General features: G+C 44.9%; 1 protein-coding gene across 1 annotated transcript; it reads right to left on the minus strand.

Moving 5' to 3' along the window:
* Positions 1–695: 695 nt before the first annotated feature.
* Positions 696–14141, minus strand: LOC104437405 (cytosolic sulfotransferase 13). Its single transcript, XM_039308548.1, has 2 exons — positions 13758–14141; positions 696–1910 (listed from the first exon to the last, which is right to left on the minus strand). Exons 1-2 carry the CDS (start codon positions 13961–13963, stop codon positions 1082–1084), a joined length of 1035 nt encoding a protein of 344 aa, XP_039164482.1. The 5' UTR covers positions 13964–14141; the 3' UTR covers positions 696–1081.
* Positions 14142–16254: the final 2113 nt, after the last annotated feature.

The raw sequence follows: 16254 nt of genomic DNA on the forward strand, positions 1-16254 counted from the left end.
TGCTTTTCATTTGGTTCGATTCCTTCATGCGCACAATCTATGGAAGGAAAAATTGATGGTAGGCTGAAGTCTAGCATCGAAAGAACGTGGGCTTGGCTAGGCCGTTAACACGCGATCAGCAAAAAGAGGACAAGATTAAAGCCGCGGAAGCTAAAGACATCACTTGGCAAGCAATTGGCAAAGTAAATTAAAGGGCATGACAAAATTAATTTTTGATTCTCATTAACACATTATAAAAGGGGTCAACCAAACTACAAGCCGGTTTATCAAAACACTTAAAAGAGACATAAACAAGAGGAACAAATGAAAATTAATGAATTCTTAAAAAATAAAATGAAAGAAAGTTAAAAAAAATAAAAAATAAATAGAATAAACCGCATGGGTATGGCCACAGCCCAACCATAGCCAGCTTCGGCAAGGATCTATGCTGGTAGGATTGTTCATGAAAAACAGAAAAAACGATCAACCGAGCCGAACAAAATTGATAAGCTCAGTTTAGCAGTTTAGTGTTTTAATTTTGGTTTAGGATTTTTTTTTTTCTTTGGCTTTTCGTTTGGTTTTAGTTTATGACTTCCAAAACAGACAATTTAAACCGATAAGCTTAATAACAAATTTATTTTCCATCTAACAAATATAATTTGTAGCTTAACCTACCAAATAACTGCTTTGTATTTAAATACCGTATGCCACGAATCTTCACACAGCCAAGAGAAAAAGAAAAATGGAATTGAAATAAATAACAGAAGATACATCCACAAGCTCCCAGGGAGCAGCTAGGCAGCTCTTGTTTAGCCAGCTACGTACTGGCCAAATAACTTCTGCCAAACGCCAATAGTACACAACACAGATGAAGACTAGAATCACAACCTTAAAGCATCTCACTATGGAGACGAAGCCAGGACTGACAATGCCACTGAAGATCTTTCATCCTATAGCATGAGAAACACGCTTGCATTGGCCAACCAGACATTGACCCCCTAAAGTGCGGACAATCGAATCGTTTTTGCTTCTTTTTTCTTCTTTTTTTACGCATTTTTCTTTTCCACCATCAAACCAAATATCTTCGAGTGGGTCATATGTCCTAAAACTTCAAACCAGAACCATGCAACTTTTCTTCCATGACACCGTCAATTCGCTCTCCCATTTCAGCGCCCATGTAATTCACCCAATCTCCAACCTCGCCTTTCCTGAAGAACCACTTCTTCTCTAGTCCAATTAGCAACTTGCCGCTCCTATTCACCTCCAATGCACTCAAATTGTCAAAGCTACACATCCTCAATATTCCCTCGACGGTCCCGTTTCTCAGTTCTTCTTCGCTGAATGGACGCCCCATGAAATCGGCCAACCTCCTCACTTGAACGCTCGGGTCCGCTTTCATCTCCTCATACTTCATGAACAACACCTTCTCAGGCATCTCGGAGCTCGCCTTGTGGTAACCCAGCACATGGTCCCAATAAGGCCCACACCAGCTCATGCCTCGACAGAACTTGTCGAGGCCCTCTGGGAGTGGAAGTTGGCCCTTCTCTTCGGGCCTCAACTTGTTGATGTGGTGCCACATCGAGATGAAAGTGTCTTTAGGGTTCCTACATAAGTAAACCAGCTTGCAATTGGAGTCCCTCACCGACCGTGGAAGAGAGGAATAAGGCAAGTGGGTGGCCAAGAGCCTCGGGGATGTAAAAGTAGTGAGATCAGGATTTTTATTCTGGAGATTGAAGCTTAACTCCAAGAAGGGCACGAGGTCGTGGGGGTTTTGTGTTAGGAGAGGGTGGCGTTGTTGTGGGTTGGAGTCAGAGTACTCGGCACGGTTCGAGAGAGCAAAGAGGATGGCCTTTAGCCAGGTGGTGCCACATTTCGGGCTGGTGACGAGGAGGATGTCGGAAGGGTGAGCTTGGAAGTGATTTTGGCAAGCATTTGTTGACACCTAAATTTTTCATTTTTTCTCTTATGATTTAATTGTGTACGGAATTAGGAATTAGTCATTTTAAAAAAAAAAACAAAAACAAAAAAAACGCCTAGGGGTCGGGTCGAGCCAGATTTGGCTTTGGCCCGGCCCATCGCCCGCCTCTCTTTCCCGGAGTGGCCACGCCATCTCCCTTTGGTGACCCACATCTCCACTTGTCTTCTTCCTGGTGTCTTCGCGTGCGGAGCCTGCACCAAAAGAAAAAGAAAAGCAGCAATGTCAGAAAAGGGAAAAAAAGAAGAAGAAGAAAGGGACAACAGAAGAAAGAGCAGAGGAAGACGAGAGGGGGAGGGGGACCGAGAAAGGGAGCTCATTTGGAGAGAGGGGAGTCGGAGAGGGCGCCGCCTCGACTCTCCACCGCCGCTACCGCCCGACCAACCGCGACCACCGCTGTCTCACGGAGCCCAAATCTGGAGTAAAGGCGCCGCGTCAAGAAGCAATGCAGTAAAGGGCAAGTGGGAGAGTTCCGAGAGAAAGGGCGGGATTCGAGCAACCCACGAGCCGCCGCCCTCCTTCACGACGTCGTCCGAGCCACCGCCACTCGACCCCTCGACACACCAGCAACCAGCCGAGCCCCCGCCCTCTTGTCCTCCGTTTAGTCGCCACCATAAGCCCGGAACCAGATGCGAAGCGGGCGAGGAAGACGGTGAATAGAGAGAACGAGAGAGGAGACTAAAAAAGGGGAGGAGAACAGAGAGAGAAGGAGATCGGCAGAGAGAGAGAGAGTCGAAGAAGACTCGCCGTCGTCGTCCCTACCGTTCGTCGCCGTCCACCCCGAAACCCAGATCCGAAGAAACGGAGGGGAGGAGGGGCGGCGCCGCCCGACGCCATCCTCGCCGCTGCCCTCCTCACCGCCTCAACCCGACGCTAGCCGCAACCCGACGCCGTGCGAGCCCTCGCTGCAGTGCCGTGCCATCGCTCGCCCGTCACCGCCTCAACTCGATGCCGTCCGAGCCGCCTCGCCGCCTCAACTGCTTGCTGCTAGGAGCCGCGACTATTTTGCCGCAACCGCCGTCTCGCCGTCGCCGTTGCTCCCCTCAACCGCGAGCCCCGTCTCGTGCGACCTCGCTGGACGCCGCGTCGCCGTTCCGCCATCCGCCGTCGCGCTCCGCCTCACTTGCAAACCGCGAGATCCCCGCAAAGCTGTTCTTTGCCCTTGCTCCGCCCGTGATCTACTCGTCCGTCTTTGCTCCTCCGCCCGCGACAACCCGCCGTGCTCTGTTTGTAGCTCGCGCGCTGCCCCGACGCCGGCGGATCCCGGGCCGGTCGCCGCGTCTCCGCCTCGCCGCCCCGCGCCGCCGCGTCTCCGCCTCGCCGCCGCGCGCGCCGCGTCCCCCTACGCTCCGCCGCGCCGCCGTTGCCGTCAAGCCCGCCGCCGCCGTTGTCGGCACCGCCGGCAAACCCTAGATTTCCGCCCAAAACCGGGTCGGGCACGGGTCGCGAACCGGGTAGGGTTTCTATCCACATGGGCTGTCGTAGTGGGCCATGTGCCTTTGGGTTTGGGCTAACTTAGGTAGTGGGCCATGTGCCTTTTGGGTTTGGGCTAACTTAGGTAGTGGGCTTCTTTTTTAAATAAAAAGTATTAGACCAGATTGGGCCCATTGGTTGGGCCCAATCCGAGCAAACAGGCAGGCCCGACCAAGTCGGGCCTTGCTTCACGGGCGTTCGGCCCGGCCCCATTCGGACCGAACTCGGGTCGGTCGGAGCCGGACCCGATCCGCGTTGACCGGGTCGGGTCGGGTGAACCCGACCCAGTTCACCTTTTTAAATCAAAAATTAATTTTAAAAATTAAAAAATATTTTCTTTAAAAAATTTAAAATTAAAAGATATTTAAATATTTAAATATTTAAAAACAATTCGAAAATCCAAAATTTTTTTAAAAAAGTTTTTAAAAAAATAATAAAAATATTTAAAAAAATTAAAAAAAATTTAAAAAACTAAAAATTAATTATTTTTCTTTTAAAAAATAAAAAAAAAATTAAAAATTTCGAAAATCAAAAAATGATGGAGTTTGATTAGGACTTGCCATGTATTGCCATTTTAGTGTAATTAGACCTTTATGTGCTCGTATATTAATTATGTTGCATGTTTAATTTATATATCTAATTATGTTTGATGTCATGTGTTTAATTTTATGGCAATTAGGATCTTGGTAGTTGTGATTATTACTTTAATGATTGCGCACATGCATGATCACCTCACATGTTAGTGGATAAGTATAAAATCAATTCAAGCGCTTGCCAAAAATCATTTTGTTAAAATGAACAAGATTAGGTACCGAAAGGGCACTAATTAGTTAATTAGTGTAATCAAGTCCCCGAACTTAGATTCTCGGTTGCGTAGGAAGTGAGGTATACTCCCATGCCTCGCTTGGTTTCTAGCCGACCCCAATAGGCTAGTGGCGACTCCTTTTGTGCAAAATTTCTTAAGAATATCCCAACGTCATGCGGGGTATGGACTTGGGAGAGCTCGCGCCTGATCATGGGCCTTAGGCCCGTCCTTTGGGCAATACCCCTAAACCTGTTCCCTCCCCCCGAGGGTAGGTCGCGACAGCTTGGCGACTCCGCTGGGGAGTTGGTTTTGAACCTTAGAGGACTTAAGCCAAGATTAATCTTGTTCAAAAGTATTTTTTGTTTGGCAGCGAGGATTCAGTACGCCCCCTAACATTGTAGGTGTTAAATGTTCTTACGAGAATGGGAGGTATAAGGGGAAGTGTTTGCTCACCTTTGTCTTGCGGGGAAATGTAGGAATGTATGGTTTATTTTTATGTACGGAGTGTTGTTTGCCTATAAATTGTTGTGCATGTATTCTCGCATTGCACTACACCATGGCACACACAACTTGCCGCCGGACTCCGGGGCCGCATAGGATCACTTAGGATGGTGTTGAGGTGGATACCACTCCGACTACAATCCCGCGTAGTACGAGTCGCCCACCTTAACCCGAAATTTCTTTCTTCACGTCAAAGATACCCACCCCGGTCTGCAACCGTGCGACATGGGTCGGTTCTTTTGACTTAAGCCGGAGTCATGGGTAACCCGACCCAGCCACGACCTTGTTGGTTCAGTCCGGCGATCCCATGGCTCTATTTTGGGCCGTATAGAGTAGAAATCGAACCACATTCCATGTGCATGTCTATGTAATTTTTTTTTAAAAAAAAGCATGAGACAAAGGTCGGCACCCATTGTAAGTATCATTTCCCTTTTTATTTGCTCATTTTGTATTGCTTTTTCATCTTGAAATTTGCGGAAATCAATCGAATGCCCTTGGTGATGCAAGCTTATGATTGAAAAATTGACAATCACTTTTGATAAATGAGCATCGAATGCAAGTTCTAAACATTTTGATTTGGCCCTGTTGAACACATGGTTCTGTTTAAATTTCTAGTTATGGGCTCAAAATCATTTCGAAAAAAAGAAAGAAAAAAAAACTTTCAAGTTGTGATTATATTGGGACACAAAAATTGAAATTGCATTTTTTATCAAATTTTCTCATTCTCGCATTTTGGGACTATAATGCAAATCATTTTGTGTACAAATTCCTCAAAATATAAATCACTCTAATTTTCTATGAGTAAAATCACAAATCAATTTTTCAAAAATCAATAACACTTTTGCATACGAAACTTTTGGAATAAAAGTGGACATTCGATTGATGGCCGTGGATTGATAATTTTAATGATGTTTTCTCTTATGATAAAATCTTGGCGAAATACTAAAATCCCGTAATAAGGATTGTGGGGCATGTATTGTCGCCTCGATTTTTATTATAAGAAGCGAAGTCATTAAAATATCATTTTCTCTTATTCACATAATGACATTGTCATCTTCTTGCAGGTTATGCGCGATGCTCTTTGACATTCTCATGGTGACCATTCAAGGACGTGAATTCTAGAGCTAGGACAAGAGTTGTTTTTACTTTCATCTGTAAAAGAGTCTCTTGTATTTTATCAGTCTTTATTCTTGTTAAGAAACATGTTTTCCGTTTTAGGTTTTGATTTGCAAATCAATTTATGCTCTTGTAAATTGTGCGACTCACATTTTTAATGATGGAATTCGAAAATCATCATTTAAAAAAAAATACAAAAAAGAGAGCAAATTTAGAAGTGTTTTAAGTGAACCTATACATTTACCTTCCAAAATGAATCTCAAGAAAAATTTGTTTAATGCCCTCTCTTCATATAGTCATTTTCTTGGGCTCATCGAACTCGAGGAGCAAGCATGCGTCGAGGTTTCGTTGGCGCCAATTTTCCGTAAAAGCGGAACGAAGTCAAATTCCATTCTGAGAAGTTTTGTTATTCGCAAATGCCTTACGTGCCAAAATAACCCGTTGACCTCGTTCACTTTGCATGATGAGACAAATGAAGGGAGTTGCCAAGTATCCAAAAGGGCGAATTCAAAGGAAGAGTAAACTGTATCGATTCCAGTTATTCATTTCTAATACCGTTTCGACATAATTTTATTTTCATTGTCAAGGAGATATCAAGAGTGCCAAGTTTTGTAACGTTCCCAACAAACGCAATGGAGCACTTTTAAGGATGAAAGCGAGTGAAGGGTAATAATGTATCGTTTCCAACATTTCAATCCATAAGGCGCTTTGCACTAACATATTCTTTTACATTCTTTACAGGATCATCGGGTCGCCATGCTGCAGGTAAGTACCCTTCTTCTCAGTCTTTTTTTTTTTTTTTAAGTAAAAAAAAAAGAGAAAAAAAAAAGAGAATTTCCATTACAAAAGAGAACTTTTGGGCTTTCCTAGAGAAAAAAAATGAATAATAATTGAGAAAAAAAATTACAAACCTTTTGAACATCCTTTCTATCTCAAAATTATTTTCTTGTCTTGTGGATTATTCATTTTGAATCAAAATTCCCTATGGAGATTGATATACTCGAATGGTCTCGGCAGAGTGAAATGGAAATGTTAACCATGCCAAACAAGAAGTGCTTAGGATGAAGAAATGCAAGCTCATTTCCAAACACGTCCTTTAAACACTTTTGAGAGATGAGCATTATTCAAACACTTTTGAGAGTTGAGTGAAAAGAAACCTTCTCTTAGGACAAATGATTCATTCGCATTGAGCGCAAAGATCGAAATGATAAATGCGTTGCCTTCATCAATCCCAAGCATTGCACTGATCTCTTGTTACCCCTTTGGGATGGAAAAAAAAGATGATCCTTCAAAGTACCCCTATTGAGAACGACCCTACATTGGGGCAACATAGGAGGTTACGGTCGTGTTGTAAAACGAAAGGTTGAGAAAGATTCTATTACTTTCACTTACATCAATCTTCTTGTGGTAGCTTGGAGGAATTCTCATCGGAGCTTGACTCATCCCAAGGTGAAGAAGAGCATTTCCTTCTCTACCCAAACACTGATACCCATTGCTATAACCAATTTGGGCCTGATTATTCATTTCGAATCCCGAGCGGTGATCATCTCCCTTCACCGGGGCAAGGCATAAGTATTGACCAAATATAATTGACAATCACAGGAAAATGTGAAAAGCATCTCGAAAGTCATAAGCTACCAAAGTTCAAAGAGCAAAAAGCTCGACAAACTAGGGGGCATGAAAAAGCAGTGTGCCTAGTAAAAGCAAGGCCAATGCCTGTCAAGAAAAAGAGCCAAAAGGCCGCATCTTATGTGAAAGAAAAATTATCAAAATCCAAGTGCCTGCGAGAAAAAATCATCCCAAAGGACAAAAGAAATTAGAGAAAAGAGCAAAGCTTTCATGCATAAATGATCAGTGAATGAACTCTCGAGATGTGCTGTATTTCAAGATCCAAATGCTTTCGAAATGTCAAGTGACCCGGTCACGATACCATGATGATCACTGACTCTTAAAGACCCTCTTGAAAATTTTAAGCCTTTCAAGCCTTTCCCAAGCCAGCATTATAACCCTTTTCCGAAGCCTCTTGATTGGGATGATTTGAGTGAAAATGAGAATACCACAAAGAAGCTACTGCTTGAAGGAGTGGAAATAATTCTATCTTGTCTTATCTTCCAAGTTCTCGACTCGTAAACCCAATGAAGATAGCGGCAAATGTTCCTTTATTGGCCTCAAAGCAATCATTCCTTTGTGTAAGCCCTAACAAAGCCTATATTGCGGTCCTTTCAAAAGACCTTTTTGATCGATTAGATTGTGCTCATTGCGAATGTTTCAGAAAGCCTTCGACATAGGCTACGTGAGATACTTTCAGCAATCAATTACTTCCCACGTGAATGGATGGGATCAAGTAGCAATTTTATCGAGAGTATGTGAGAAGCCCTTTCTGACTAAAAAGCTCCAGTTTGGCATGCTTAATGAGTCTTTTTCATGAATAGAAATCATTCTGGTAAAAACTTGACTCCTAGATAATTTGATGATCAATGATATATCCATGAACAAGATGACAATTTTGCGCCACATGATGTTGATTGAAATAAAATGTTTTCCAAAGCGGTCAGACTTAGCTTGATTAGCTTGTTCAATTAATGCTGCAGTGTTTCTAATACGACGTCCCTAATGACATTTGCCCAAGTTGAGTTTCACAGGATTCCTCAATGAAGCCATGCAGTTTTCAGAGGATTAGCGGGTGCTTCCCTAAAAATCAAAGGTTCATGGTCAACCTTAAACCATGCCATCTCAAAAGGTTCATGGTCAGCCTTAAACCATGTCATCTCCAAAAGTTCATGGTCAACCTTAAACCATGACATCTCAAAGGTTCATGGTTAGCCTTAAACCATGTCATCTCCAAAGGTTCATGGTCAGCCTTAAACCATGTCATTTACGGTTGGTGGGTTTATCCTTAAACCACGGGGTTGGTGGCTTTCCTAAAGCCACACGGTTTGTGGGTCTATCCTTAAACCACACGGTTGGTGAGTCTATCCTTAAACCACGAGGTTTGTGGGTCTATCCTTAAACCACACGGTTCGTGGGTCTATCCTTAAACCACACGGTTGGTGGGTTTATCCTTAAACCACGGGGTTGGTGGCTTTCCTAAACCACACGGTTTGTGGGTCTATCCTTAAACCACACGGTTGGTGAGTCTATCCTTAAACCACAAGGTTTGTGGGTCTATCCTTAAACCACACGGTTCGTGGGTCTATCCTTAAACCACACGGTTGGTGGGTTTATCCTTAAACCACGGGGTTGGTGGCTTTCCTAAACCACACGGTTTGTGGGTCTATCCTTAAACCACACGGTTGGTGAGTCTATCCTTAAACCACAAGGTTCGTGGGTCTATCCTTAAACCACACGGTTCGTGGGTCTATCCTTAAACCACGGGGTTGGTGGCTTTTCCTAAACCACACGGTTCGTGGGTCTATCCTTAAACCACAAGGTTGGTGGGTTTATCCTTAAACCACGGGGTTGGTGGCTTTTCCTAAACCACACGGTCGAAACCCGTTTTTGCACGGTGAGACTATCATCGGTCGAAACCCGTTTGTACACGGTGAGACCTTCCTCTCATCGAAACCCGTTTTACACGGTGAGACTATCATCGGTCGAAACCCGTTTGTACACGGTGAGACCTTCCTCTCGATCGAAACCCGTTTTTACACGGTGAGACTATCATCAGTGGAAACCCGTTTGTACACGGTGAGACTATCATCCGGTGAAACCCGTTTTTACACGGTGAGACTATCATCCGGTCGAAACCCGTTTGTACACGGTGAGACTTTCCTCTCGGTCGAAACCCGTTTTTACACGGTGAGACTATCATCCGTCGAAACCCGTTTGTACATGGTGAGACCTTCCTCTCGTCGAAACCCGTTTTTACGGTGAGACTATCATCGGTCGAAACCCGTTTTTTACACGGTGAGACTATCATCCGGTGGAAACCCGTTTGTACACGGTGAAACTATCATCCGGTCGAAACCCGTTTGTACACGGTGAGACTATCATCCGGTCGAAACCCGTTTGTATATAGTGAGACCTTTCTCCTAGTCAAAATCCTTTTACACGGTGAGACCATCACATCCAGTCAAAACCCGTTTTTACACGGTGAGACCAGTTTTCTTTCAGTCTAAACCACACGGTTCGTGGGTTTATCCTTAAACCACAAGGTTCGTGGGCCATCCTTAAATCACAAGGTTCGTGGGTCATCCTTAAACCCCGCTTTTAAAATGTTCATGAGTTTTTTTTCTAAACTGCAATTTTCAAAAGTTTCATGGTTAACCTTAAACCATGTCATCTACAAAGGTTCATTGGTTTCCCTCAAATCATGCATTTTCAACCCGGTCGAGAGACCCGTTCGTACACCTGCAGTGAGATCTACCTCCTAGTCAAAATCCGTTCGTACACGGTGAGACTATTATTCCGGTCGAAACTCGTTTTTACACGATGAGACCTCGGTCCTTCAATCCTTTTCCTATGACACGGTGAGCTTTGTAGCCCGGAGAGCTTTTGTAGCCCGGTGAGCTTTGTAGCCCGGAGTCCTTCCTATGACACGGTGAGCTTTGTAGCCCGGAGAGCTTTGTAGCCCGGAGTCTTTCTTCCTATGACACGGTGAGCTTTGTAGCGGAGTCCTTCTTCCTATGACACGGTGAGCTTTGTAGCCCGGAGAGCTTTTGTAGCCCGGTGAGCTTTGTAGCCCCGGAGTCCTTCCTATGACACGGTGAGCTTTGTAGCCCGGAGAGCTTTGTAGCGGAGAGCTTTGTAGCGAGTCTTTCTTCCTATAACACGGTGAGCTTTGTAGCTCGGAGAGCTTTTGTAGCCCGGTGAGCTTTGTAGCCCGGAGAGCTTTTGTAGCCTGGTGAGCTTTGTAGCCGGAGTCCTTCTTCCTATGACACGAAGAGCTTTGTAGCCGGAATCCTTCTTCCTATGAAACGGTGAACTTTAGCCAGGGAGCTTTGTAGCCGGAGTCCTTCTTCCTATGACACGGTGAGCTTTGTAGCCCGGAGTCCTTCTTTCTATGACACGGTAAGTTTGTAGCCCGGAGAGCTTTTGTAGCCCGGTGAGCTTTGTAGCCCGGAGTCCTTCTTCCTATGACACGGTGTGCTTTGTAGCCGGAGAGCTTTTGTAACCTGGAGAGCTTTGTAGCCCGGAGTCTTTCTTCCTCTTGCGATAAGACGCGCTTCCATAGTTATGAGTTCTTTCCATCAATTTAATACGTGCCTATGCACACCGGGTCTATCGTCAAAATAATTTAGGTGTCTTTTGTCTTTGAAAGGAACCTCTTGAGCTCCCATTCAAAAGAGGGCATTTTGTTGACACCTAAATTTTTCATTTTTCTCTTATGATTTAATTGTGTACGGAATTAGGAATTAGTCATTTTAAAAAAAAAAAAAAAAAACAAAAAAAAAAACGCCTAGGGTCGGGTCGAGCCAGATTTGGCTTTGGCCCGGCCCATCGCCCGCCTCTCTTTCCGAGTGGCCCACGCCATCTCCCTTTGGCCCGACCCACATCTCCACTTGTCTTCTTCCCGGTGTCTTCGCGTGCGGAGCCTGCACCAAAGAAAAAAAAAAGAAAAGCAGCAATGTCGAAAAGGGAAAAAAAAGAAGAAGAAGAAAGGGACAACGGAAGAAAGAGCGAGAGGAAGACGAGAGGGGAGGGGGACCGAGAAAGGGGAGCTCGCTGGAGAGAGGGGAGTCGGAGAGGACTGGCCGCCTCGACTCTCCACCGCCGCTACCGCCCGACCAACCGCGACCACCGCTGTCTCACCGGAGCCCAAATGGAGTAAAGGCGCGCGTCAAGAAGCAATGCGGTAAAGGGCAAGTGGGAGAGTTCCGAGAAGGGGGCGGATTCGAGCAACCCACGAGCCGCCGCCCTCCTTCACGACGTCGTCCGAGCCACCGCCACTCGACCCTCGACACACCGGCAACCAGCCGACCCCCGCCTGCTTTGTCCTCCGTTTAAGTCGCCACCATAAGCCCGGAACCAGATGCGAGCGGGCGAGGAAGACGGTGAATAGAGAGAGAACGAGAGAGGGAGACTAAAAAGGGGAGGAGAACGAGAGAGAGAGAAGGAGATCGGCGAGAGAGAGAGAGAGTCGAAGAAGACTCGCCGTCGTCGTCCCTACCGTTCGTCGCCGTCCACCCGAAACCCAGATCCAGAAGAAACGGAGGGAGGAGGGCGGCGGCGGCGCTGCCCGACGCCATCCTCACCGCTGCCCTCCTCACCGCCTCAACCCGGCGCTAGCCGCAACCCGACGCCGTGCGAGCCCCCTCGCTGCGGTCGTGTGCCATCGCTTGCCCGTCACCGCCTCAACTCGATGCCGTCCGAGCCGCCTCGCCGCCTCGGCCACCTGCTGCTAGGAGCCGCGACGCTGCCGCAACCGCCGTCTCTGCCGTCGCCGTTGCTCCCCTCAACCGCGAGCCCGTCTCGTCTGCGACCTGCTGGGCGCCGCGTCGCCGTTCCGCCATCCGCCGTCGCGCTCCGCCTCACTTGCAAACCGCGAGATCCCCGCAAAGCTGTTGCGCCCTTGCTCCGCCCGTGATCTACTCGTCCGTCTTGCTCCCTCCGCCCGCGACAACCCGCCGTGCTCTGTTTGTAGCTCGCGCGCCGCTGCCCGACGCCCGGCCAGATCCCGGGCCGGTCGCCGCGTCTCCGCCTACGCCGCCGCGCCGCCGCGTCTCCGCCTCTGCCCGCCACGCCGCGCGTCCCCTCTGTTCCGCCGCGCCGCCGTTGCCGTCAAGCCACGCCGCCGCCGTTATCGGCACCGCTTGACAAACCTAGATTTCCGCCCAAAACCGGGTCGGGCACGGGTCGCGAACCGGGTAGGGTTTCTATCCACATGGGCTGTCGTAGTGGGCCATGTGCCTTGGGGTTTGGGCTAACTTAGGTAGTGGGCCATGTGCCTTTTGGGTTTGGGCTAACTTAGGTAGTGGGCTTCTTTTAAATAAAAAGTATTAGACCAGATTGGGCCCGCTGGTTGGGCCCAATCCGGCAAAGGCAGGCCCGACCAAGTCGGGCCTTGCTTCAGCCGGCGCAGTTCGGCCGGCCCCGTCGGACGAACTCGGGTCCGGTCGGAGACAGGACCCGATCCGCGTTGGCCGGGTCGGGTCGGGTGAACCCGACCCATTCACCTTTTTAAATCAAAAATTAATTTTAAAAATTAAAAAATATTTTCTTTAAAAAATTTAAAATTAAAAGATATTTAAATATTTAAATATTTAAAACAATTCGAAAATCCAAAATTTTTAAAAAAAAGTTTTTAAAAAAATAATAAAAATATTTAAAAAAATTAAAAAAAATTTAAAAAACTAAAAATTAATTATTTTTCTTTTAAAAAATAAAAAAAAATTAAAAATTTCGAAAATCAAAAAATGATGGAGTTTGATTAGGACTTGCCATGTATTGCCATTTTAGTGTAATTAGACCTTTATGTGCTCGTATATTAATTATGTTGCATGTTTAATTTATATATCTAATTATGTTTGATGTCATGTGTTTAATTTTATGGCAATTAGGATCTTGGTAGTTGTGATTATTACTTTAATGATTGCGCATGCATGATCACCTCACATGTTAGTGGATAAGTATAAAATCAATTCAAACTGCTTGCCAAAAATCATTTTGTTAAAATGAACAAGATTAGGTACCGAAAGGGCACTAATTAGTTAATTAGTGTAATCAAGTCCCGAACTTAGATTCTCTGGTTGCGTAGGAAGTGAGGTATACTCCCATGCCTCGCTTGGTTTCTAGCCGACCCCAATAGGCTAGTGGCGACTCCTTTTGTGCAAAATTTCTTAAGAATATCCCAACGTCATGCGGGGTATGGACTTGGGAGAGCCCGCGTCTAATTATGGGCTTTAGGCCCATCCTTTAGGCAATACCCCTAAACCTGTTCCCTCCCCCCGAGGGTAGGTCGCGACAGCAACGACGCTGTTCAAGAGCCCAGAGGGGAACCAGAAGCCCTGGTACAAGTGGAGAGAGGAGGGGCTACAGTCCTCTCCCGAAGAGAGAGAGGTGGGGATCCAGTCCTCTTCTGAAGGGAGAGAGGAGAGCAAGTCTTCGCATTCTGGCGACTTGACGTCGTCTCGCAAGTAATTTTCATTGAGAGGAGGAGGTTGAGAGGGTTGCATGGTGGCGGCCGTGGCCGCGGTGCGTGGTGATGGTGGTGGTAGTGGTGGTGTAGGTGGAGGAGGAGGCCGGTTGGAGTGAATGATTGGGTGTCTAAATAAAGAACATGAAGATGGTGCTGGGTGTCTCTTACAATTTATACATTAAATGGAGATGGTGGTGTTAGTGGTGGTAGTGGTGGTGTAGGTGGAGGAGGAGGATGGTTGGAGTGAATGATTGGGTGTCTAAATAAAGAACATGAAGATGGCGTTGGGTGTCTCTTACAATTTATACATTAAATAGAGATGGCCCTCATGGTAGGAAAAAAAAAATCACTTTTAGGCTCCACCTGAACGGCTTCTTCTGAATTTTTTTATTTATTAGTGAAAATTGGTATATTGATCCAATTAAATCTTCTTCTTTTCTTTGAACTTTGAACATGCACATGAACAAAAATTGTTTAGCTTTTTTTTTTTGGTCAAAAAATAAAAATCATTAGTTAAGGGCCATATTATTTCCTCCGTCCCTAATTAGAAGATCCAATTATAATTTGACATCACAAAAATTTCAACTTAGTTAAATTTACAAATAGGTTCTATCCTTATTTGCAATCCTCTAATGGAGGTCTGGCTCTAGTAAGGATGGAGAAAGATATGTCGCTTTAGTTAGGTGGGTAGTATCAAGTCAATGAACCATTTGGTGGACATTTAGCACACGATAGTGACGAGGTCAAGAGCGTGAAACCTCATGCCCACATGTCGAATTCTTTACTCATTTATAGTGATAGCGTAAAGATACTTATGTGTACTCATCATCTATTTTTTGGCTGTGTTCAAATGCACGTTTAACGTGGAACTTTTATTTACTCTATTAGACGAGGCATTGGATCAGGTGTATAAAACCAAATCCTAACCACTCTATCTATAACACAAAATACTCTCACTACCCCACACCTGGTTCACGATTTTCATTACATAATTAAGGCTATATATCAACTAACAAGGATTAATAATGCTAGAGTGGATACGCACACTTTCTCGTGGCATCCGTGATCAAATATACTTTTCAGTCATATTAATAAATAAAAACACACGCATCTCGTTCACGCGATTGACTAAAAAACCCATGCTCAAAAAGAACATAAAGCATTACTTATAAAAAAATAAAAAATAAGGGTTAATACCTCAAAAAACTCAAATTATACCAACTATGACACAATTTTTTTTTTTTTTTATTAGTAGAAATCCTAAACTTGCCAATTGTGACAAATATACTCTGAATAGAACTAAAATAGAGAATAATTATGTCACGTGTATAAATTTGGATTTGTTCATGACACGAAAAAAAGTAAGAGGTATTTGTACCACAGTGAGCAAGTTTATAATTTTGTTTGTAATATATATTAAAAAACTTTTCGATATTTGTGCCACAGTGCGAATAGTATGGGATTTTTTTTTGTGATATTTGCCCAAAAAATTGAGCATTAGAAGTGGATGTGTCCACTTAAACAACTCAAAATTGTTTTTGATCAACGAAATCTAGCAAATTGTGCCACTTGACCGAGAAGTTAAAAAGACAGCGGTCGGCGGGCCAAAAAAATCGAATTCCTTGTCTTTCGTCTCAAAATGTATCTTCTCCATGTCGTTGCTACCAAGAGTGTGGTTGAACAAGATTTTCACGGGTAACGTTAAAACCCAAGCACGAGAAAACCTAGGAAATCTTTCGTGGAATCTTATGGAAGTATATCGAGAAACAGGATACATATAATACACGCCAATGCCTCGGAACTCTAAACTTTGCTTGAAATCTTAGCTAAGGTATTAAAAAAGTATTTTCTTTTATAAGAATAAAGACATGGTAGAAGGTTATCAATTAACTAGTTGAAGAAAACAAGAACACATGGCTTGAGCTTTGCTCTCTACACCTATGGACCTTCACGACGATGTTCGGTTAAAAAATGAGTGCCGAACACCAGGTGCCAAAACTTAGCATGAAGGGATCTTTGAAGTGCCAAAAAATTAGGAAAGCGACACTTAAGTGCCAAAATCGAAGTAAAATGGATCAGAAAAGTGTCAATCAAACAAAATGCTAACATGGCAATTTTCCAACAAGGTAAATGCAAAACACACTGATGTGGCTAGAAAATGCAAAAACGATGTCGTTTTTATTTCTAACGTACTAAAAATTAAAAATAAAGGAGGAGGGGAGGGAGACGATTGAGGGCAGAGCCCTCACCCCGTCGCCTCCCGCCACCGCCGAGAAGGGCCGCGACGGAGGGAGGAGGGTCGGCCGGGGTCACTATCTCCCGTTGTCG

This window comes from Eucalyptus grandis, chromosome 3 (assembly GCF_016545825.1).
Source record: "Eucalyptus grandis isolate ANBG69807.140 chromosome 3, ASM1654582v1, whole genome shotgun sequence".
NCBI lineage: Eukaryota > Viridiplantae > Streptophyta > Magnoliopsida > Myrtales > Myrtaceae > Eucalyptus > Eucalyptus grandis.

What these genes read in the sequence shown, in the direction of transcription:
- LOC104437405 (XM_039308548.1), bottom strand. Translation starts at nt 13,963, where the DNA reads ATGCAACCCTCTCAACCTCCTCCTCTCAATGAAAATTACTTGCGAGAC. An exon ending in GGGCTCTTGAACAGCGTCGT is followed by an intron (nt 1,911 to 13,757) that starts TGCTGTCGCGAC and finishes GGTGTCAACAAA; the next exon opens with TGCTTGCCAAAATCACTTCC.